This window comes from Panthera pardus, unplaced genomic scaffold (assembly GCF_024362965.1).
Source record: "Panthera pardus isolate Hobbes unplaced genomic scaffold, ASM2436296v1 HiC_scaffold_12, whole genome shotgun sequence".
NCBI classification, from domain to species: Eukaryota; Metazoa; Chordata; class Mammalia; order Carnivora; family Felidae; genus Panthera; species Panthera pardus.
In genome coordinates this window covers 4724176-4748925 of record NW_026526677.1, presented here as the reverse complement: position 1 = coordinate 4748925, position 24750 = coordinate 4724176, and the positions used below count along the sequence as shown (strand labels likewise).

The 24750-nt window shown below is 52.0% G+C and overlaps 1 protein-coding gene across 23 annotated transcripts in view; it reads left to right on the top strand.

Moving 5' to 3' along the window:
• Positions 1-20584, top strand: part of PPP6R3 (protein phosphatase 6 regulatory subunit 3) — a 138156-nt gene extending 117572 nt beyond the window's left edge. For 8 of the 23 annotated variants that reach the window (XM_019415232.2, XM_019415226.2, XM_019415225.2 and 5 more), the window contains 9 exons: positions 1474-1528; positions 2421-2551; positions 7935-8056; positions 10210-10363; positions 11763-11869; positions 13316-13466; positions 15560-15577; positions 15845-15964; positions 16614-16881. In XM_019415232.2, coding sequence (XP_019270777.1) covers positions 1474-1528; positions 2421-2551; positions 7935-8056; positions 10210-10363; positions 11763-11869; positions 13316-13466; positions 15560-15577; positions 15845-15964; positions 16614-16719 — 964 coding nt within the window. In that variant the 3' untranslated portion in view covers positions 16720-16881. The other 15 variants (XM_019415230.2, XM_019415228.2, XM_019415227.2 and 12 more) reach the window with 4 other exon arrangements.
• The last annotated feature ends 4166 nt before the right edge of the window (positions 20585-24750 follow it).

The window sequence follows — 24750 nt, the reverse complement described above, 5'->3', positions numbered from 1 at the left end:
CCAGCAGGGGCTCCCCACGTGTGTCCTCCCCGGCCCGCTCACCACGAGGCCGGCCGGGTGTCCCGTAAGAGCCGGGCAGGCGGAGCGCTCGTGCGGGCGAGGGAAGCGGGGGGCACGGGAGTGGGAAGTATTGGTACCACCAAACCAGTGAGTGACAGATGTGTGGGCGATCCACGGGAATGAAAGCAAAGGGTCTAGCGTCTGGCCCGGGGAAGGGAGAGGTGTTCGTAAGTAAAGTACTTACGGGGAGGGTCATAGCTCATCGAGAACAGAGGTGACGACCAAACGGCCTCTGTCACGGGGCACTGCCTGATGACGCTCGTCAGTACCCGGCGTCCGGGTGGCTCGTCGCTAGCAGTTAGGTGCTCGTGGTTCAGTGACGCAGCCGGCAGAGCCGTCTTCTGTCCCGAGCTGCAGTTTGTGGCGTGTGAGGAGCCGAAGGCCCCCGGCGCACGGTCCAGCTGTACCATACAGCACGCTGTGTTAGCGCAGCGGACAGGGGCTTCCCTGTAAACAGAGCAAGAGTTCAAGGCCGCCAGCTGCCCTAAGCGTCAGCTCATTCGGATGCAACATGAGCAAGGACTGCCCCCTGGTGGTTGTGTCTGTACCGCAGAAGCGCTCGCACCAGAGCCCACGGGCTCCCCACGCGGCATCTCGGCGCTCGCCCGTCTCCGCGCTCAGTAAATGTTACCTGTTGGGAATCCAGTCCCTTTAAAATGTATATTGGGTGCTTGGAGTAATGGTTGATTAGAACAGATCTTTTAAGAATTATACTGACTTTAGGGCCCCTGGGTGGCTCAGTCGGTTAAGGGTCCGACTCTTAATTTCAGCCCAGATGATGATTTCACAGTCCCGAGATGGAGCGCCGCCTCGGGCTCCAAGCTGGCCATGAGCCTGCTTAAGATTCCGCCCCTCTGCCCCTCCCCTGCTCACCCTCTTTCTCCAAAATAATAAGAATCTTACTTCCTCAAGAAATTATGTTTCACAGGCTATGAGTTCTTTCACCCCTACCTTCCTGCCGATCATGCCATACGTTAGGATTTGGGGGGTGTCTACTCTGTGTATGAATTTGGCCATCCCGGGAGAAAGATTAGTGTCTGAGAGCTGACAGCCCTTGGGTACTTTTTGGGGGTACCTGTTTTGACTGTTTCTTTTTTCCAAATAACCTTTTTCTTGGTTATGTAAGTATGGCCCGTGGAACCATGGTTGTTGCCGTGGATGTTAAAGATCTTTTATGGAAAGGCTTCGAGGGTGTGTTCATTCTGTCTCACAAGGCATCCACCCCTGCCTTTCCATCCTTTCTTAGTACCAAGGGAAGAGGCATCATCTAATGCAAGTAGGTTTTTGCTTTAGTTTTACCTGTGGAGATTTGAATGATAGGGTAACTATTTTAAATTCGGAAAATGTCGTAAATAATGTTTCTGTCCCGCCTGTAGGCAATTAACTACTCCTGTACTTACATTTTGTTTACAGTGTTTCTTTCGATCGAGTATCAGACATCAACTTTACTCTCAATACAAATGAAAGCGTAAGTATTAAATGTTTCTTCTCCTTAGCAACACGGTATACGAGAGGTGGACAGTGGGGCCTGGGGTTTGTCCGAGCCTGTGCGTGGGTGCCGCGTGCGCTGGGACCCTCCGCGCCCCAGGACCCTTCATCTTGGGCTGGTATTCCTTCACCCAGCCGTGTCACCTGCGTGGTTCCTGTGGGGATGTGAGTTTGCAACCCTGGTTTAAGATGTGACAGGGCTGCTAAAACCGGGTCACTTGCGATTACAGTCTAGAGTTCAGAGGGTGCATTTTGACTCGAGCCAGATGCCTTTTATTCCAGATGTATGTCACCGGGAGAGAAACTTGGGCTAGATCAGGGCCTTGTCATCCCCAGGCACGGCTCAGACACCGAGTCGGCCCTGTCGGCAAATGATGCGGGATTGGTGTCATTTGAGTGGGCACGGTCCTGATTTTTATGTTGATTAACACGAGGGACCGCCGGCTTATTGGCTGATGTGATGAGGTTGAAGGTCCTGACTGGGCTGTTGCTGTTACCGTCACTGCTGCTTAGCTGGTAAAAGCGGAGGAAACGCGGGTTGCTTTGTTGTCAGGGCGGATCTGGGACTGCATCTCGGGGGGGGGGGGGGGGGGGGGGGTGCAGGGAGGCTCTTGGAGGGAACGCGGCGCTTCTCCGGGTGAGGGGAGCCCAGCAAGACCGTGTAGGCTTCTGTGGGCCAGTTTTGAATCGAGCCTTTGGAGGGGGAGCTTTCTGCGGTTCCGCAGAAGCTGGCGTTGGCTGCCGTTACGTTTCGTTTTGGTGTGCGTGACAGACGCTGTTTTTTAAAGGAAGTTTGCGTTGGTAACTCGTGGAGAAAATAACTTGATTTTTAAGTTTGTTTTGTTATTTTTCACTCTCTCGCTTTTATTTAGGGAAATATCGCCTTGTTTGAAGCGTGTTGTAAGGAGAGAATCCAGCAGTTTGACGATGGCGGCTCCGATGAGGAAGACATCTGGGAGGAAAAGCACATCGCGTTCGCTCCGGAATCCCAGAGACGGTCCAGGTGAGGGGTTTGTTACGGTGGCCGTGATCCCCAGGCGGAGAGTCGGGGGTGGTTGGGAGACGCACGTCGGATCCTCGGCAGATGCATGTACGTGACCTAGAGACCGGCGCTTCTGTCGTGGTCAGAAATGCCCTTGTCAGCTGACGCGAGGTGGTGCCAGTCTGCCCGTGTCCAGTGTGACAGGAGTGCGGACGAGTCAAGGTGCTGAACTGGAAAATGCAGGGAGCGTTTATTTATTTTTTTTTATTAAATTTTTTTTTTTTTTCCAACGTTTTTTATTTATTTTTGGGACAGAGAGAGACAGAGCATGAACGGGGGAGGGGCAGAGAGAGAGGGAGACACAGAATCGGAAACAGGCTCCAGGCTCTGAGCCATCAGCCCAGAGCCTGACGCGGGGCTCGAACTCACGGACCGCGAGATCGTGACCTGGCTGAAGTTGGACGCTTAACCGACTGCGCCACCCAGGTGCCCCGCAGGGAGCGTTTAGACGTAGTTCGAGAAGCGGCGCGGCGCGGCCTCTTCTGAACGGGAGGCAGTGCCGGGGAACGTAGCGAACGGCGCTCCGGGTCGATGCCCCCTCACCACTAACGTCCGCGGAAGCGGAGTTCTGTGTGGTTGCCTCCGGAAGACTGAAGGTTTCCCCGGGGGCGGGAAAAGCTGTCTCGACAAGGTAGTCTAGCTTGGGGAGACGGGATCCTGCCAGTGGGGGCCCTTTGGGGTCAGTCCAGTTGGGTTTTTTCCCGTCTAATTTGTTTGTCGCTCCGGCACGAGAACACGGAGTTCTTGTTATCCGAGTCGCCATCGCCAATATCCTCGTAGTCGGGAGGATAGCAGCGGAACTCTCCTGTTTGTTTCATGTGTTTTTAAGAAGTAATGTGTCCACCTGGCGGACAATTCGAAGACAACAGAACGTACGGTGAAAAGTACAACCCCTCCCGCCCCTGCCCCACTGGCCGTTTCTTCCTCTTGCTGGGTAGAGTGTGCACCGGCATCCCTGCCCTCTCTCCGCGCGCACCGGCAGCTGTCGTGTCTCTAAGGAAGCGTACTGCTTCGGGTTACGGAAGACCACCTGCCGCTTAAACACAGCGACGGTGTATCTGTCTCCTAATCCACAGCTGTGTAAGGTCATTAAACCTAGCGGCTTTTCTCATGCCCGCTCTGTCACCGTCTGCGTGTTGCCTTGTTACTTTGTAATGACCAGGTAGCTGCAGCTCCAGGACCAGGAAGCAAAGACAGAGATCTTCATGGTGACTTTGTTTTTGTTTATTTGTTTTGTTCTTAAGATAAAGCCCCAAACTTGTCTGTCACCATCTCACTATGAAATTCTGGGCCTCGTGTTGAGTGAATTCACTGAATGGCCATTGCCTACTACCGTTCACCTTGTGACGGCAGACCGTCCTCACACCTTGGAGCAGTCGCATCCCAGCGGGGCACCCTCTGTAGAGAGCGTAGAGAATCGAGTGTGGCGGTGAAGGTAGCATCCTAGAGGACAGGACAGTTGATACCCAGAGGGAGCACAGGATGATGAGAAAAGGCAACTTTGTATTAACAGCTCTGTTGAGGGGTAATTGACGTACAGAAACTTGTTTATTTAAATCATACAGTGTACCAAGTTTGGACATACGAATACATCCATGACACTGTCATCTCAATCAAGATCATGAACTTATCCATCACCCGCAGAAGTTTCCTCCTGCCCTTTTCTATTGCCTTCCCCCATCTGCTTTTTGTTCCTTTAGAATAATTTGTGTTTTCTAGAGTTTTGTGTAAGTCACATTGCACATTATATAATTTATGTTGCTTCTTCCACTCGGCATAACTATTGTGAGAGTCATTCATGTTGGGTGATGTGTCAACAGCTCATTCTGTTTTACGGTTGAGAAGTGTTCCATTAAATGGATGTACGACCCACCGAATGGGTGGCTGTGTTTATCCATGTACCTGATAATGGACATCTGGGTTTCTAGTTTTAGGCTGTGGTATCACTTGAGAGTAGACTGGCAAGTTATGGTTATATATCGTAAACCCTGAAGCAGCCACTAAGCAATAAAAACAGAGTTATAGTTAATAAGCCAACAAAGGAAATTAAATCATAAAAAATACCTAACAAGAGAACAAAACAATAAAGGCAACTGAGACCCACAGAAAACTAATAACAGTGTGATAATATTAAACCTAGGCAACCGTATCAGGATTCGTTAAATGCTATTAAACATATGATCTCATAACCCTAGTTAAAATGAAGGGATTTCAGATCGGATAAAAAAATAAGGTCTAACATATGCTGCATCTGAGAAATAAATATAAAGACACAAACAGGCTGGAAAAAAAAGAGGGTCTGCATATTTTAAAGAAAAATTTTTTTTAACATTTATTCATTTTTGAGAGTGAGAGAGACAGAGCATGAGCGGGGGAGGGACAGAGGGAGAGGGAGACACAGAATCCGAAGCAGGCTCCAGGCTCTGAGCTGCCAGCACAGGGCCCGACACGGGGCTCGAACTCGCGGACTTTGAGATCATGACCTGAGCTGAAGTCGGACGCCTGACCGACTGAGCCACCCAGGCGCCCCTACATATTTAATAGTAAAGCGGATTTCAGAGGAAAAGCATAAAGAAAAGGTCATAAGGGGTCAGGTCTTCAGGAGATCGTAACGATTCTAAATGCCTACACACCTGTTAACAGAGCTTCAGAATATGTGGGGCAGAAACTGGTGAAGCGGCAAAGAGAAGCAGACAAACTGTGGTTACCATCACACGCGTCTACACTCCTCTGTCAGTAGTTGACCACAGGCAGAAATCAGAGACACAGACCACCGTCAGCGCGGCCCCGCCGGACGTGTGCAAGGCACCTCAGGCGGCAGCAGCACCAGAGGCCCTACTGTCCGGTGCATGTGAGATATTTATGCCAAGAGAAATCCTATTCAGGCCATAAAGCAAGTCTCAGCAAGTTCCTAAGATTTCAAGTCCTGCAAAGCATGTTCTCTGACTCCGGTGGAATTCAGTTAGAAGTCAGTCACAGAAAGACCTCTGGAAAATCCCTAAACACATGGGTTAATGAGGAAATCAAAGGGGGCGTGACCAGACTGTTCTAGTGCTGTTTTTATGCACAAGCAGAGACCTCTCCAGGCCATGACCTTGGCTTCCACCTTAGGAAACAGAAAGACAGTAGACGAAATCATTGCGACTTAAAGTCATCCTCTGAGAAGCTTGAGGAGTCGGTGCCCCTCCAGACAGAGCAGTCAAGAGAAGCAGGAGATACACGGTACTACCACCAGGAACGGCAGCAGTGACACCACAACGTACTAAGGGCATGCTGTGACTGACTGTGCCGCTAAGTCTGACCCTGAGGCAGACGATCTTTAAAGACCCGGACTACCAAAGCTTTCCTGCCCCCCCAAGAAAGATAAGTGGAATAGTCCTGTATCTATGAAAGTTGAATTTTTAGTTTAAAACTTCCTACATAAAATACAAAAAAAACTCTGGGCCCAGGTGGCTTCTCTGGTGGATTCTACCAGACGTTTCAGGAATGACACCAGGTTTATACAAAAGCTTCTAGAAAATTGAAAAGGAGAATCTAGTGCTCGTGTCATTTCTAAGAGGCCACATCGGTGTGACGTGACACCAGAGCTGACATGACATGTCATGACAAGAAATGTGACTGCGTTATTCTCGTTAATGTGGATGCAGAAACGCCTTTCAAGGTTTCAGTAAATAAAGGCAACAATAATATATCATGACCAAATAAAGTCTATTTCAGAATTACAGAATTGGTTTAATATTTGAAAATCAATCGGTAAGCATGTGGCTGAACCGAACGTTTATACCTGATAAGAATTCTTAGCAAACTGGAGGTAGAATTTCCTTAACCTGCTTAAAGCTTCTACAGTAAACCTATAGCTCGGTAGGTTAAAAAGTGATAAAAAGTGAACAGTGTCCCCCTAAGACCAGGAACCAGACAAAAGAGGTCTACTCTTACCATGGCTTTTCACTATTGTTGCTGAGGCTTCTAGCCAGTGCAGTTAGTCAAGAAAAGGAATTTAAAGCCGTCTAGATTGGAAAGGAAAGGGTAAAATTATCTTTATTCACAGACAGCAGTCACTGTCCGTGTAGAAAAATTTGTTGGAATCTACGAAAAGGCTATCAGAACAGTTCAGTGGGTTTGGCATGACCGGTCAGTATAATCGTCCTTCTCCGTACCGCAGCAGACAGTTGGAATTGACATCACTAAACAGTCCTATTGATCGTAGCATCAGAATATTGAATATATAAGGGTAACTGACAAGATGTGCAAGCCTTGGACACTGAAAATCACAAGACCGCTGAGAGAAATCCGGAATTGATAGATGTTTATGATTTGGAACTCAATATTGTTCACATGCCATCTCTCCCCAGATTGATCTAGAGTCAGTGCAATCTCAAGTAAAATGATAATAGGCTTTTTGGTAACCGTCGACGAGCTGGCACTTAAATTCGTAAAGAAATGCAAAACAGCCTTCATAACACAGAGTTGGAGCACCAGCAGCACCTGATTTCAGAACACAGTAACTGCGACAGTGGCCGTTAAGACGGAGTAGATCGGGGGACGGAATAGAGTAGAAATTACTAGATCTGGTGACAGCTGACTTTTGACGGAGGTGCAAGGGCAGTTCGGTGGAGAAAGGATAGTGTGTTGAACGAACGGTCCTGGAATGGGGGAACGTCTGTCTGTACCTCTTACCGTATGTACACGTGGGCCCCAAGTGGATCTTAAACCTGAATGTGACGCATCAGGCTGTACAACTTCTACAGAAAATCCTTGAGACCTTGGGTTAGGGCAGGATTTCTAAGATCCGACACCGAAAGCACATGCGTGAAAGGAAATTTTCATAAGCTCCAGTGCGTCAAAATTAAGCGCTTCTGCTCTTGTCACCGCACTAGTAACAGGAAGGGATGGTGCGTGGACTCGGGAGGACACCCGCAAGTCACATGTCTGGCGTGGGGCATCTGTGTGGGGCATGTAAAGGATTCTTGGGGCCCTGTGGTAATGACAGCCTGGTTTTTAAACTGCTGAAGGTGGGAAAACACCCTCGAGGAATGATATGTGGGTGGTAGGTAGGTCGGCATGTGAACAGCAGCTCAACACCTTGGCCGTGACGGCAGTGCCACAGTGAGCGGCGTTTGCATCCTGTTAGAAGCCACCCACGTGTTGACGCAGAGCCCAGGAGCCAGCGGGACAGCTGAGAGCAGGGTTAGGCAGCATGTTCACAAAGGCAAGAATGATCCGGACAAAGTGCATGTGATTTTTTTCTTATTGGATGCCCTTCAGAATTTTCTGGATTTAGCTGGTGACTGATAGGCATCATTAAATATTTTAGTCTTTCCTCCTCCCCCCCCCCCCCCCCCAGCTCGGGGAGTACAGACAGTGAAGAAAGTACAGACTCTGAAGAAGAAGACGGTGCGAAACAAGACTTGTTTGAACCCAGTGGTGCCAGTACGGAGGACAAAATGGAGGTAGACTTGAACGAACGTAAGTCGTCTTCCTTCCGTATTCGTCTCTGTATGTTGAAAACCGGTGTCTTTTAAAACTAGGCGCCCTGGCCTGCAGGATGGGAGTTAGGTTGAAACTCCGTCCTCTGAGTCCCCTTGGAGGTTTAAGTGTCAAGGACGGGGGCTGAGGGAAGGAGCTGGCCGTCCCTCTGAGGATGGGGCGTCTCCTGCGGTATGGATGCCCTCTGTGTGGGTCTGGCTGGAGGACACGGCACACTGGGAGCTCCAGCCTCTGGGTGCCCGGCAGAAAGGGAGACCACGTAGATTATGAAAAGATGAGGGAGTGCTGTGTTTGTGGGATCAGCAGGGACTATCCCGAAGGTGACACCTTAAAGCTGAAACGATCGGAAATGGGTTCTTCGGCACCCCGGCGCCGGGGGCCTTAGCGGTAGCCAGCTCACCCCCACGGCACAGACCCAGCGAGCGAGAGAGGTTTGTCTCTCCTCTCCTTGCTTTCCCAGCTCACCGTCTTCAGGAGGAAGCAGTGGGCTTTTCTGTCTGTAGTTCACTTAGAATCCACACGCCTTTATCCGGTTCCAGCTGTGTGCCCGGGTACGGGACAGCACACGCTCCGCGTCCCGGAGCTCGGCCTCCTGAGGAAATGGGGAGACTGCCGTAGATTCTGGGGAGCTCATCTGGGAAGGTCACTCCTGTGCAGCCTAAAGCGTGGTGTGCAATGAGAGCAAAGACACAGAGACCTCGTGTCGCCCCAGGGGACACATCTCTGAGGAGGCGGCGGCGAAACAGACCAGCAGGTTGGGTGCGAACTGCTGTGGGCAGCACAGGGAGGATGGGTTAAAGGATATCAACACGAGCAGCCAGGTGGAGAGAGAGGTAGGGACGTGGTCGGGAAGGGTCCCGAGCACAGAATCTTCTGTTCCCCTCGAGTGTGGCAGGTACCGCCTTCTGTGCACCAGCCCCGAGGCTCTGAACCCAAGTCTGAGTGTTTGTGGACCCTTCTTTGGGGCCGCGTGTTGATTAGGTCACCGGCCCTTCGTGATCTGCTCCATTCCTAGGAGGGTGGGCTGTGGGGTGGGGGCTGGAAGTTGCAGCCCTCTGACCCCCGGCTGCTTCCCCTGGCAACCAGCCCACCCTGAGGCTCTCCAGGAGTCCCCGGCCGGACGCATCTGTAGCACACAGAAAGACTCGGATTCCAAGGGTTTGGGGGTGCGCTGTGCCTTCTGTGTGTGCTGACGACAGGGCACTGCGTGTGGGGAGGCCGTTAGAAGTGCGAAGCGGGGCCACACCTGACTTGGGAAGCATTTCAAGTCTCCAGTTTGTGGCAGCGGAATGGCCAGCATACTGATACTGCTTCTTTCGTTTTTTAACTTTGTTTTGGAATCACTTTGGGTTTACGGCAAAGCTGCAGAGATTGTGCAGGGAGCGGCTGTGCACCGTCACCCTCCCAGTGTTACTATAGTCTTGGTACATTTGTCAGAAGTAAGAAATTAGCATCTTCTTTTAGATGTAGCTTTATGTCCTTGTGTGTTTTTGTTTTTGGGTTTTTTTTCTTCCCACGGTATTTGTTAGTTGTTCGTTTATCAAGAGAAGCTACTTCATACCCCGGTGTTCGTGTTTCCAAGTTCGGGAACACAGGTCAGTGACAGACTTCCATGGAAGCCAGCCCGAAGAGACTCTTCACATTCCAACATCGCTTTGCACTCTGAAAGATACCAGCCACCTTCATCTCCTCAAAATCTTTCATGGAATCGTGATTTCCGTAGACATCTGCATATACCTTCTTTCTTGTTTCGGCCACAGCAAACTTCTAGAACGCTGCAACCCCCAGGGTACAGCGAATGCTCCCGCGGTATGAAACTGCAGACGCCTGGCCAGAAGGCCTCGCATCTGAGGGTGCGACAGAGCACCGGAAGTCACGGTAGCTGTTCCCAACCTCAGATCCGGCGTCCTTCCTTTCCTAACTGGGACAGAAGTGGCCTTGTGTGCTATTTCTGTGGGGAAAAGCAATCTTAGAAATAAGAATTGAAATAAGAAGTAAGAGTCGCCCTCTGCGGGATTGTCCCGTCCCCACCACTCTGGTCCCTGTTATCGTTGCGCGTCTTTTTTGAGACGTCTTGTATTCCGTTAAACTACTGAAGTATTCTCAAAATGCAATTCCTGCCCTCTTTTCAGCACCCAACTGGTCGGCCAACTTCGATGTCCCCATGGAGACGACCCACGGTGCTCCTTTAGATTCTGTCGGGTCTGACGTCTGGAGCACAGAGGAGCCAATGCCAACTAAGGAGACGGGCTGGGCTTCTTTCTCGGAGTTCACGTCTTCCCTGAGGTGAGAGCCCGTGCGCCAGCTCCCTAAGCCTTTCCGCTGGGGAACGGGGGGTGGCGTGCCCGCTGCTGACACCGCTGGTGAAGGTCGTGCCTGACACAGGGTTACAAATCGGTGTGGCGGAGACGGCAACGGGTTACGAGGAGACCAGCCTCATCCTCCTCCCTCATCCAGGATGAGCTGGGAAAGGCAGTCGCCCGGGAAGGTGCGGCCCCAGGAGGTTACGTAGCAGGGCGCCGACGGAGACGCCGTCTGCGGGCGCCCGTCTGGCCCCACCGAGCTGTCGGGAAACAGGGTTGAGGAGAATGGGAGCAAGGTGGAGCCCAGGGACTCCTGACAGGCGCCTCTGTGCAGAGCGCTGCCTGACGGTGCAAAATGTGTCTTCAGGTGAAAGATAACATCAACTTGTGTGTCGCTTGCAGTTAGTCTGATACTCAGGGGCGTGAAAGGTAGGGCCGTCCTTCTTGTTACCTGTAGCGTTCTTCATGACAGCGCCCTGTCATTTCATAGTTTTCCTGAACGGTTTTGTCCGCATTTGAGTATTAACTATGGATTTCAGGTCTTATTAGGCTTAGTTTGATTTGCTAAACGTGGTTTTATTTTGTCTACTGAGGGAAAAAAACAGTCTCCACCGCCCCATTTGGAAGACTTTGTGGCTTTCCCTGCCCTCACGGGTAGCGGCGACTGCAGGCCGGAGGACGGGCTGTTAGCTGCTGCGGTTACGCCACCCTCGGCAGACCGCAGAGCTGGCTCAACCCACACGGCTTTGCGGCAGCGGTCCTGCCAGCGGGAAGTTCTCGTTCACACGTAAAAGTGGGATTTGTGGGCAAACGTCCCCAGGGCGTCGCAAGTTAGTTCACTGGCTCCGCCCTCGCACCGGACCGCCTCTGGCCGCGTGTGTGACCGGGGGTTAGGTGCCCTGGGTTACTTGGCATGTTGTTGAAGCAGCTTGCTCGCCTTTAACCCTGTGCACAAGTCATACCGTCTCCTGAAGTATCACCAAGGCCCTGAGGCAGTCTGGCTGGAGGTAAGCAGGGACTTTGGTGAAAACGGCACCACCGACGCAGCTGGTCCCGCACAGGGTGAGCCCCCGCCTTCCCGGCCCTGCGAGCCTCGTGATCACGGGGAGGATGCGGGACTGGTGCGTTTTGAACCTTTCCTGCGCACCTCTGAGAAGTCCCTGAGCTACTGTCCTGCTGCTCTGGCGGAATGTTTCCCTGCCCACGCTCGTCGACCCTCAGGCAGCGCACTTGTCTGCACTTAGACCTCTGTGTCGGCGGAGTCTGTAACCGACCGCCCGTGTCGCCCCAGCGAAGCCTGGATGTTCAGAGGGTTTTGTGAATAATGGTAACTGAGGGCCGTTTCCCACTGCTAACGAACTGACTTTTCTCTTTTCTAAAAGTACAAAAGATTCTCTAAGGAGTAATTCTCCAGTGGAGATGGAAACCAGCACTGAACCGATGGACCCTCTGGCTCCCAGTGTTGCCGCCCTGGGAGCGCAGCCGGAAGGTGGGTGCCGAGAACAGGGCACGAGCCCGCATGGCCCACTGGCCGCTCGTGCCAAGGCTGTTCGGGCTTTAATTCTGTGCTTAGTGTTCTAGATCTAGTTTTTTCTGTCCGCATAATAGGTTTGGGCTCAAGGGCTGATAGGAGTCAGGAAATCGGGAATGTGGGTCTGACGTCCACGGGGCAAGTGCTGAAGAGAAACGATGTGTTCATTCCAGAGCCGAGCGCGTTGATTCCAGAAGGCATAAGGGATCTGAGTTGTCAGTTACTCAGTCCTGTCAGTGTGCAGAAATGGAAACAGGCCCAGAGAAGAAGAGCCCAGTTAGCCTCCAGAGCCCAGTGTGAATGAGATCGGAATGAGTCACGTGTGTTTTCAGGACCAGCTGGTGCCCAGTTCTTTAGCCACTTGGAGTTTGCTTTGCTGGAGCCTGTGTGTGTGTCCAGGCGCGTTTCAGGCCGTAAGGCTGTTCATTTCCTTCTCACCTTTATGAACAGTTGAAATGGGTCCAGTGGATTGTCACATTATTCAAGCTGTACACGCTGTTCCTTGCAGCGGCCCTGAGCTCTTTTCAGCCTGGCGAACAGGGCTTGGGAGGAGGTTGGTGGAAGGGGGGGTGCGAGGAGTTAGTATGTGGAAGGAAAAAAGAAGTAGATAGATCCTTAGAACAAGAAGTCAGGACACGGGGGGTGGGGCCCAAGAACCAAGGGGTGGGAAAAGTAATAAAACTAGTAACTAATACTGGATTTATTTGTTCTGCCTTTAAATAGTTTATATAGATGATCTCATTTTATCCCTCGGCAGTTTTGCACGTGGGTCTAGTTACCCCCATTTTACATATAAGAAAAGTCTTGCCCTAGGGTTCTTTAGCTAGTAAGTGGTGAGGCCGGGGTTTGAATTCAGCAGGTCTGACCACAGAGCCCAGGCTCATAACCAATATAGCGTATAGCTCCCAATTACAGAAGAAAGAAATAATCCACGAGGAACCACAGGAAAGTAACTTAGGAAAAGAAAAAAGGAGCCAGTCGGACCCAATTGAAAATAGGACCCAACTGAAAGAAAGAATGAGAACAGTACCCCGAATAAAGTGTCTCCTCGGTACTTGTGGGCTAAAGCGGGTGAATATATGTGGCTGCCTAGAGTGCTGTCTGCTGTGAACCGGAGCGTCCAGCTGGGAAAGCCGGCTGGGAGAGGTTGGGCGTGTGGGTAGGCGCTGAGCTGGGAAGGCCGGAGGGGGCCCGTGGTCCTGAAGAGGGCCTGCAGGACGTCTCCCTAGCGGGCGGTTTTCAGAAGCCTGTGCCCGTCACGAACTGGCCGAGGCGGCAGCCGGCAAACAGTCTCTTTCTTTTCCCAGCGGTAGCTGGAACACCGGGTGGCTGGGTCTGCACGGAAAGCGGGGCCCCGTTCTTGTTGCTTTTGCTCCCCGTGACCATCAGCTGTGTTGCTTTCAGCTCCAGGCAGCGTAGCCATGGAGGCCAGCTCTGATGGAGAGGAGGACACAGAAAGCACAGACAAGGTAACTGAGACAGTGATGAACGGCGGCATGAAGGAAACTCTCAGCCTCACTGTAGATGCCAAGACAGAAACCGCAGTCTTCAAAAGGTAACCAGGGCTGGATCACGCTGGCAGCTTCAGGTTGTGGGAGGACGGCGGGGGGGAAACCTCAAATGTTAGCATCTTTAATTTGATTCCGATGTGGGTTCAGACGTTGGCCGGACCTCTTCCCAGCTTCTCTGTGGAGCCCAATAAATCTAAACGAAGACATGGAGAGTTTGGGGTCCCTGAGTGCCTTTTTCTCTCTCTCTCTCTTTCTCTCTCTGTGATGCTCAGAAGACTGTGGATTAAGTCTAGTGGGTTCTAAATAGAGGAGTATAGGAAATGGACATTTCTGTAGTCACAGTAGAAATTGACGCGCATACGGGCTCCAGCCCGTCACAACCCAGAGGGTCAGTGTCGTGCACATCACTTTCTCCAGACACAGTGCAGCCGTGAGAATTCGGTAGCGAAATGGTAGCTTAAGAAACATTTTGGACATTAACCGCACTTTTAAATTCATGGAGCAAAACAGGGATCCTAATGGAAAATAGAAACGGAAAACCGAAAGAGTAACAAACACTTCCGTCAAGACTTGTGTGCTGCAGCGGCATCCGCTCCTGCCGCTGTGGCCTCTGTGCTCCGCTGAGCCTTTCGGATCGGAAGGGGCGCTTCCCGCCTCATTAGGAGGTTGCTGCAAAACACACAGCAGGCACGAGAAGGGACGTGGACTTCCCATGTGAGCGTAAACGCACACAACTTTAAAGTTAGAAGCTAGCGGGGGCGCCCGGGTGGCTCAGTCGGTTAAGCGTCCGACTTCGGCTCAGGTCGTGAGCTCACAGTTCGTGGGTTCGAGCCATGTGTCAGGCTCCGTGCTGAGCATGGAGCCTGCTTATGATTTTCTCGGCTCTCACTCTCTTTACCCCTCCCCCTGCTCGCACTCTCTTTCTCTAGAGTAAATTTTTAAAAAAATCGGTAGCCTTTCTCTGCATCAGTAATAAGCAGCCAGGACCCATCGTAAAAGGCATTCATCAACTACGTCAAGTTTAAGATAATTCCTGAGTAATTGGACCCACGTATCTAGAGAGAGTTGGGAAGAACTGATAAAAGCAGTCCCCGAAGAAGTGGACACATGGAGGCCACGGCGGCGAGGACGGCAGCACTGTGCGTAGAGGCCTGGGGCAGAGGACAGTCGGGCATCGGGTCGTTGTGAGAAGCCAGGTGGAATTGGGAGGTGCACGCACCGGGGCACTGTGCCACCATCGCCAGAACACATGATCTTCCCAGCACGAGTCCACAGCAGTACAGCGAGGTGGCCCGTTCCTCGCCAGTCACGTGCTGCAGGCCATGACTGTGCATTTTACGAGAACGGCAGTAACACACGGTGAGCACGTCAGGATAGGTGCTTTCGTGAGGATGGGGTGGGGGGGCACGGATAAAGAAGAGTAAGGAACCAGGTGACTCGGGTGAATCTTTAGACTTTAGGCCGACTTCCTCCTTATGGATTGCCTCGACCCACCCGAAAGCCACCGAAGAAAATCATCCCAAATTGGGTTTTTCGTAAGCAAGTGCAAGACAGGACTCGGCTCTGAGAACGACGGCCCTTCCCGGAGGGAACCGCTAGCCGCCCCTTAGCTTATGTTGGTGCCAAAATTATGGTGTCAGAATGGGAAGTCCGGACAGAATAGGCCACGGTCTGCTTGTCCAGCCCCCAGAGAGTCACAGCACTTGCTGCTTACCTTCCTCCGCCAGAAGCCACCGAAGGGGTAGAGAACCCTGCCAGTGTCTCTCCCGCCCAAGCCCTCTGACCCCTTCGGAGCCGCTTTCGCCTGTCGTGGCCACCCTTCTCGCCTCTCTGCCTTCACGGTGCTCCTCGAGGAGCTCCCTCCCACTGCAGGCCCCCGGTCCCCGGCTCACGTGACGGGGGCAGCAAGCCGACCGGGGTCTCTCCGGCCGACCGTGTGATGCTGGGCTGGGCCCCGAAAGCAAAGTGCCGTAACTAAAGACTCATTCCTTCAAACAGGTTCATTTGACACCTCCACCGAGTCTGCAGTTCTGCTTATGTGCAGTCCTGGACACATTCCCCCCCCACATTCCTCATTTATAGGAGTATTCTGAAACTCTTGTACGTTTCTTTTTCTGTTTTGCACACTGGGCTTCAGAGTGTTGAAATCCTATCGGTATGTATGGTAACACGGGCCGTTCTCGATCCGACACCAGCCGCATTACGTCATCCTTCCTCCGGTTCCCTCCCGTGTGTGGTCCTTTCCGTCCGTGATTTCCCAGTCACCGTCTGTGGTCCCTGTGGCCCCTCCCCTGAGCATGCTCAACCCCGGGGCTCTACTCCGTGGCAGCCGTGACTTCCAGGGTCATTGCATGCACCTTCATCCTCCCCCCGAGCTGGCAGCCCGGGCATCTAATGCTGTCTGTCATCCTCTTTACTGCAGCGAGGAAGGAAAACTGTCTACCTCTCAAGATGCTGCTTGTAAAGATGTGGAGGAGAGCCCTGAGACAGCAGAGGCGAAGTCTGCGGGCCCCCGGCCCCCCAGCAGTAGCCCAGAGCAGAGGTAACTCCCCGCTTCCTCGGACCTGCCCAGGCCCTGCTCTGGCTGTGGCTCTTGTCTCCTGGGAGCTGGGAGGAAGGTTGGCATCCAGGGCCGGGGACACAGGAGGGGTCCTTACAGGTATCCTCAGGCATTCAGTGACTTAGCACGGTAACATTTTCTCAGGCCACATCTAGGCAGGGTGCCTGAGTCAAGGTCTCAGATCAGTTTACCTCCTTACTCCAAAAGCTAAAAATCTGACTGGTGTTTGGAGATTCAGTAACATCACTGGCTCTTTAAAACGTTACTGGGAATGGAAAGGTCTTGGATGCTGGCATACCTTCCCCCTTACACTTTTTTTTTTGAGGACATGTTAAGTTGAGGCTGATACTGAGCTCTTCTGGGTTTGGGGTCCCTAGGCTGTGGCAGCCAAAGCTCTCATTGGGTCCACCAGCCACGGGCAGCACCTGGTGCCCCTTTTCCCCACAATCAATGCGTATGTGACACATGGGGAGAGCCTTCCGGGAGGCCCTTTTATAAATGTAGCTAAATATTCTTAACTCTTAGATGATTCCCTGTACGGTTTTTGTTTTTGCAAAATAGTTGTCTTGCTTAAGTATGAAAATCCCACTGCCAGAGCTGAGTGATTTGGAATGTGATGTTTTCTTTCTAGTCACCTTTTGCTTAGACTGAGCCAGTGGTCTGAAGGGATAGGCCAAGCCAAAGCCTCAGCCGCCGAGGGCCGGCGCCCCGGCCCGTACGCACGGCCTCGCAGGTAGAGCAAGGGCGGCCTCCGATTGCTCCAGAGCTGGCACAAGAAGAGGACTTGCCCTTGGACCACAAGGAACTTTGCTCAGCACTTCCCAGAGTTAACTTTTTTGGTTATATACATCTAAGTTTGTACATTCCTTCCTTAAGGAATAAAGTAACCTTTAAAGCCATTTCAGAGAAGTGGTACTTTCCCCCTCGCCAGACCCCCACCCCCCAAGTCTTCGTCATTTTCAGGGTAATGGGACCAGCGGGGGCCAGCAGGGGGCGCGCTCTGTTCACTGGTCGGCAGACCTATAGTGTAGCAAACCCTGCTTTGGTTTCTCTCCTCGGAATGACAGCACGAGGGGTTTGCTTTTATGATTAAAAAAAAGCCTTTGGGGCGTATAAAACAGATGAGTTACAAGAACTCTTCGAGCATGTTGGCTCTCGTGCGGGCCGTGGGAGGAGGCGGCAGAGTGACTCCCCAGCCCCGAGGGACCCAGCCCCGGCTGTGCAAGCGTCCGGGCAGGTCACCTGTTTTGCCTGGGGTTTTCGGGTTAGGTTTTTTCAAGGTATGTTGTAGGATCTTACCCCTCGCCAGTTATGTCACCTCCCTCCTGCTACTTACACATTCCCTTCTACGAGAACTGCTTCGAAGGCCGGGTCGTCCAGGTCTGCTCCCGTTCAGGCTGGTCGCTTCAGGAGCCTCTTGGTTTCTCGGGCACAAGTGTTACAGGAGGCTCTGGGGTCATTTCCTTGGATCTCTGGAGCGCAGATTATCTGCCTCCGGGGAACCCACCTAGAAACATCCGGTGCGAAGAGCCCTGCCTGTCCGGCTGCCGGACTCGGGTGGCGGGGTGGGGCGGGGCGGGGGGGTGGGGAGAGGGGCACTGGGGAGGGCTGGCGGAAGAAGACCAGGGCGTCCCTTGTGCCCGTGCACTCATCTGTTTGTCCTTCCTCCATCCAACACACGTGAGTGTGGCAGCCATTGGTCTAGGCCTGAGGGTGAAGCGGTAGGTTCACAGGCACCCGGGTGACATAGGGACGTGTAGAAAGAGGTGCCGCTGAAGAATCGGGAAAGCTGGATGAGATCAGGAGTCCCGCTTAGATGGGGCGGTGGAGGAAGGCCGCTGAGAAGGTGGCGTTGAGCTGCCGTGATGGCAGGGAGGAGGTAAGTCGTCCGACGCGTCACATCTGTGCCCTGAGAGTGACGTGTGGCAGCGTTGGAGGTAAAGAGAGTCGTCGGGACTCTCCGTGTGCCCTGTTCCCCACACGGTTCCCGTCACAGCTGGGCGTGATGCTCCCTTGGGGTGACAGGGGCGCCCTGCCACGGGATTTAATCGGTAACTCCTGTCCGTCAAGCACGTGCAACTCCTGTGCTGGCCAGCGCGCCAGGCACTTTGCACGCATCCCGTCTCCCCCACCTCCGGGGGACTTGCCCCCCGCCTTTCCCAGAGGCAGAAGCTGAGCTGGGAGAGGTTAGAAAACGCGCTGGAGGCCCTGCAGCCTGTGAGCCGTGACGGCAGGGTCCGTACCGTCGTGTCTCTGAGGCGCGGAGACTCCTTGAATGTGAGCAGCGCGTGTCTCTCGTGGGGCCGGCTTCTGGGCTCTCTGTCACCACTAGCAGGTGTCTGGAGCCTTGGGCTCGTGAGCCGCAAGCCGGTCCCGAGGCACCTGTGTGCTTCCCCGGGCATCTCTTAGCCCCCTTTCCCGAGCCTGCGCTGCAAAGTTCTGGAAACACGGCCAAGACCATCTTACATGTTTGGCCCGTCGTTTTGGCAGGAACGTGGGGTTTGTGCGTCTGCCGCCACGTTGTCCAGCCTTCCCTCTTCTGTGCGCCCGGCCTCAGCCTAACGCTTGCCCGGCAGAAGCACGTTTGTGAAAGTGCACGCCTGTTTTCCAGAGCTGGCCTGTTTACAAGCTTTTTTCCCCCTCTTTCGGTAGGAGAATCCTGTCTTTCAAGTGAAATTTTATGTGGGTTCTCATACGTGGAACACATAAACAGGTGTTTGGAAGGAGGAATGAGCAAGGGGCTCATGACGGGTCTGAAAGCCGCCGAGCTAGGCCACACCTGTGCCCCTGGGAGGCTGAGGCGGGACGGCTTCACGGAGCCCCTCCCTGCCGCAGCCCTGCCTGTGTGCCCGTTCACCACCGCAGAGGGGAAGCTAGAAGCTGTTCAGTTAGGCTTCCTGGAGGTTTGTGTCTGTGAAGCAGTCCATTAAATACCCCCCTCCCCGCCAGTGCCGGGCCTGGCGCTGGGCGTTGGGTAAATTGGGGAAAGGAAACGTCCCCACCCTCGGGGAGCTAAACGAAGTTTTTCACGAACCGTCTCACGTTTCCGCCTTGAGTGCCTCAAATGTCTGTCTCTTCCCCCGCAGGACTGACCAGCCAAGCACGCCAGGCGACACGTCGGTCAATGGCCCCGTATGATGAGTGACCTCCGCTGCCGACTGAGGGCTGCACGTCGCCACCGTTCGGGGCCCCTGGAGACTTCACCTGGAGCCCGCCCAGCCGCCACTGCTGCACTCGCTCTGCAAGGGATCAGGACCAGCAACCTTTCTACTCTAGATTCTAAGACATTGTACAGAGAAATCCAGAAGTGTAAAAATATTGCACATTGACAAATACCAAGAATCTTTGCGTATGTTTATATTGTATTGTTCTAAATAATGGGTAGCCTGTGAAATACGACCTTGCCACCCGTGTAATAATGGCAGTAATACTGTAGTTCAAATGGCTGTAAGAATAGTTTTATAAAAGTGAATACACAGATCTATTGTATTTGAAACATAACTATTTGACAATTATTAGTGTGACCAAAGTATTAGGCAGTTTTCGTACATTTTTCACCTTGTACAAAATTCTGAATTCATTTCCCTTCCAGGCTGGCGAGGAGTCATAGGGTTGAAATGCCCTCTGAGTGTTATTTTGGTTGGTCTGACTTACAAACGTGATTTTGAATAAGAGATATTTGGTGTTCTTTTTATAACCAGCTTTCGATTGGTAACTGTTTTCTGTATTGTTTTAAACGGATCAAAAAATGTAAGTCTATGGGTAGAGATTAAGTATTTATTGCTACAGCTTAGTTGATAAATCAATGTTATTGGAAAGCCATATGTTCTGTTAAAGTCTCGTTTGCTTGAAATGGTTATTCCTACAGGTGAGACACTAGACTGTTGGGAGTGTACCTGGCTTGTGGTTTGAGTTTTTTCGTTTTTCGTTTTTGTTTCTGTTTTTTGTTTTGTTTCAGTAGTTCCTCCGCCTTTTAACCCATTCACCAAAATTTACCTTGTTAACAAGCATCACCAGTGAAGATTTCCGAGCAGTTTGCGTGTTTAACGAACCTCCATCCTGCGAGGCAGGTCAGTTGGAGAATGCTCGTGCTGCTGATGGGTTGGAGTGCGTCCATTTCACAGGCTGGTATTCTAAAACCAGAAATCAAAACCCGGCACCTAAGCATGGTGATTGTTTTCCTGTACCTTGTGAGGTTTTCACTCGTAAATTCTAAACCAGTGTATTTTTTTTTAGGACTGGTTTGTGTATATATATAGTGATTATGGATACTAATTCAGTGTAATTTATAATTTTCTATGTCAATACGAAGATACGTCACAGCCTTCTCAAACAGCTGAAGCAATATATTGTATATTGCCGTATCGTCTGGGGAAAGGGTTCAGTTACTTCACCTCTCGCACTTTTAGACGCAGATCAGTTTTTCATTTCTGTAATAGAAAATTATTCACGTATTTTTACATCATTTGTTTTTCCTGACCAGTATTTAAAACCAAAAGGATATTCTGAATAATGGCCAACGATTTTTTTAGAACTAGCATCCCAAGCAGCGTGCCTAAACATTACATTGCATATGGAAATAAAAAAGAATCAAATGTTGAATGCCTTATTTCTTATTTACTTTTCCATTGTAAATGGTGTCAAAACTCTGTGTGAGGCTTACCGAGGCCGACCCAGCGCTCCGGGACCGTGGGGTCGGCGGCGCGCCCGGGACGGATGGCGGGGGTGCTGTACCTGGCCTTGGCGCACCTCCTCAGGAACCCTTGCTGCCGTGAGCTCCTCTCCGAAGAGACTGCCCTCGTGCGTTCTCCTCCGGAACCCAGCGCCGCCAGAGGACAGGCTCCTTCCACTTGTCTCAAGGACGCGGACTCCCGGGGACGGCCGACGGACGGTCCGCGATGGTCCCGCCAGCCGCCGACAGGGCTCGGCCGCCTCCGCGCGGTTGGCTTCTCCACCGCACCCCAAGGTAACACAGCGTTTCATCCCACCTACTGCCGATGAAAGAGCGACTCGAGGTTTTTCTTTGGAGTGGCGTTCTGTTAGCTCGTGTGACGTGGCAGGGAGGACACAAGGGTGGAAAGAGGCAGGCGTGCTGGGGGCGCCAGCCCGAGGGCCAGGAGCGAGTCCGCTCTCGTGTAGTCTCTAACTTCTGTGTATTGGCCATACCGAATCGCGAGCCTAACAGATGTCTATAATACAGTACCTGTATTAAAGATAACTGCGGCAAAAATAAAGCCTGATTCTTTGTTTCTAGAAATCTCTTGTGCCTCGCTTGGGCTTTAATAAGCAGACAAGGTGTGTAATGGGCGGGGCCTCCTGACCGAGTACCAGGTCCCCAGTGAGGAGTGTGCCGTCCGCAGGGCCTAGCGCCGTAAGCCAGGCACCCCGAACCGTCCGCGAGCGGCACACGGGGGCCCAGTAAGCATACTTCCGCAGATGGAGACTCCCCGCCAGCTCTGGTCTTTAGGTGGTTCACCTGGTCCTGGGACGCCTCACTGTCTCCGTGGATTGCGCTTCTCCAGGCCATGTGGTTGGTCTCCATCCCTACCGGTAACTCCGCTGGTAAAATTCTCAGGTGCTCCATCATGAGGTTTAAAACGTGGTGCTACTTTTCAGCGTCTCCTTTTTCACTCGCCTTCCACCTGTCTGCGCCAACAGGCGTGGCTGTTCCCCGAGCCAGCCACCACGACCCTCTGTGCTGGGGCCGCGCACGCCCGGACCCTGTGGGCATCGTGCTGGGTGACCAAGGGCACCGGCTCTGGGGCCAGGGGCTTGTGATCGCGTCCCGCCGAACCCTCTCGTAATGACTGTCTCCCCATCTTTCCCCGCCAGGTGGAACTCGACAGGGACACGTTTTCAGGCTGAGAAGTAGCTAGAATAGTTCTTTGCCTCATGTTAGGTGCTTCAGAATCGTTAGTGTTACTTCTCGACCCCATAATGTCACAGACTAACCTTCCTAAGTCCTGGCTCTGAGCCTGTTTTATTGAAACCCTGTGCCTCCTACACACCCGAGCACCTTCGCTCCAGTCACGTGGGCTGAGTTAGTTCTCTGCTTCAGGGTCAGCTACATCCAGCACCAGCTGCGTTCACAGGTAGGTTTCCTGGAACACAGCTGTGGCCGTGTGTTCACACACTGTCGATGGCCACGTGTGCACTGAGGGAGAGTGGAGGGGTTAACGCTGCCTCACTCACTGCATAGCCTGTGTTCGTTGCGCACCCTGGTGCCACTTCCTTGTTTGGATCCCACCCCCATCCACGTGGATCCCTTTCCTGTCATTAATTCTCAGCAGTCGGCGTATGCTGGCTTCTTTTGCCCTCGCTGTCTCTACCAGTTAGTTTTCAGTATTTACCTAAAACACGGGTGCCACGGTGCTGTTTTTGGTCACCCCAGATCTGTCCTAAATGCTTTACAGGCAAGGACAGGGGCGCCTGGGTGGCTGACTTCGTCTCGGGTCACGATCTCATGGTTGGTGGGTTCGAGCCCCGCGTCGGGTTCTGCGCTGACCATGTGGAGCCTGCGTGGGATTCTCTCTCTCCCTCTTCTCTGCCCCTCCCCTGCTCATGCCGTCTCTCTCAAATAAATAAAACTTTAAAAAAGTCACTAAAAAATAAAAGACGCTCCTAGTCAAAGCCTTTTGGTTATGTTCTTCTTGGAATTTGACAGTTTGAGTTCAAAGTAGCGCAACAGACGGAGACCAGCTGCACGGAATGTTTGGTAGCCAGTAGAATGATAGAAACGTCAAGCTCCATTCCAGAAGACAGACTGAGGCGTCACGCACAGAACGGTTCTGAAGCAGAGCAGTGTGCACGTGTGTGTTCGTGCGCACACGGTAAATTTGATGAGTTCGCTCACAGGAGTGGAGACTGCCAGGTGACTTCCGGGACCGCCCCCCCTCGCTACTGGACCTGACCCCTGGTCAGCAGTCCTCCTAATCTGCTGGCAGAGTCGGGGAGGTGCAAGAGACCGGAGTGCCTGCAGACCCCAAGGTATTGACTGTTGACCCTTTATAGACAAAGGCTGCCAGCCCCTGGAATAGATCAAGCAGGTGGAATAGGAATCCACAGATAGACCCACGAGCTCACCGGCAGTTGGTTTTCAACAGTGTTGCCAAGGCAGTGACGTGAGCACAGGAAAGTCTTTCCAGCCGGTGACCGATGACTGGGTATTTATATGAGAAAAAATGAACCTCGATCCTACCATAGACTTTATCCAAAAATTAGTCCCCAGTAAGTCACAGCTGTGAACAGAAGCACTTAAGTTCCTGAAAGGAAACGAATAACCAAACCACTTTGGAACGGGCAAAGTTTCCTAGGACACAAAGCACAAATCACAGACAAAAATGCAGCTGGCGTTCACCACGATGAGCGTTTTGTGCCCTTCAAAATGAACAGGTAGGCCCTGGACTGCCAAGAAGGGGGAAATCTCCACGTGCCCTGACAGCACTCCTCCCCCGAAGGTAGAAAGATGCAAATCAAAACTAGGACGGAAAACTCGGCTTAGCAAACGGGCAAGAGACTTGAACACATCATCACAAAGAAGGTACACGAGCGGCCAAGAACTTGAAAAGTTGTTCAGTGTCCGCCTAGGCTTCCGAACATGCACATTAAGGCCACAGGAGGGGACGATTTCCCATCTGCCAGTTCGGCTAACACTGAAGACTGGCGACCCCAAGGGTCGAGGAGGGTGCGGCAGAGACAGTAGCTAGCACTCCTTGCTGTCTAAATGCGTCCCGTGCGGAAATCCGTTGGGCGAGTTTCCAATGTTTTGAGTTCGGGATTCTTCTGCCTTATGAGTCAGCAATTCTGTTGGACGTTCACCCAGGAGACAAGAAACTGGGCGTCCACAAAAGATACACAAGCCATGTCTATTGTTGCTTTATTCATAGTGACAAAAGATTTTTTAAAATGTCCAACAGGAAAATGGGTAAGCGGGTTATGGCATATTAATACAATAGACGCTCAGCAGTAAACAGGAATGGACCGATAAATGCAACATATTGTCGATCTTGAACATGTTAAGGGAAAGGAGAAAGACCTATAAGAAAGAGGACTTTATATGAAGCTCATAAAAGCGGTCAGACTGACTGACAGTGCTAGAAATCAGAACGTGGTTTACTCCTGAGGGAGAGGGGAGGGGTCGGCTATGAAGGGGCCCAAGGAAACTTTCTGGATAACGGAAATCAACGTCTTGTTTGTGATGGCAGTTACATGAGTATAGAGGTTTGTCAAAACCCACGTGCCTTGTTACATGTGACGTATATACCTTAACTTTTTCTAGGATCAGGAAGGAAAAGGAGGAAACAGCAAAGCAAACACTGAACGTTGTTCGAACACATTGCCCGTGTCTCACGGTGACCAGGGAATTGCTTTCCTCCTCAACAGAAGACAAGAGGCCAGATCTCGGTGGATTTGGGGAGAGGATCTGAGCAGGCTTGGGTTAACGTTTTCTGGAACCCAGACTGGGTCTGTCTGCCCACAGAAATGAGACATTCTGGATTGCCCCTTCCGTGCAATGGTCTAGAATTCTGTCCTTGTGGAGGGAGAGGTTTGCATTTGTTCTGTGCACCTGTGCCGGGTGGGTAAATAGTCTAACCCGGAGATCAAGTATTAGGAAACCCCCAAGGCATGTCCTTCAAAACAGGGTGGTTAAGAAAGCAAGTATTCGTAGTCCTTCCATGTGTTTGTCTGCTGTGTCTTCTCCCCAGAGGGATACTTGAGAAGGCTAGAAGGGGGCAGTATTTATTTTCTCCATGAAAAGCACACAGCCA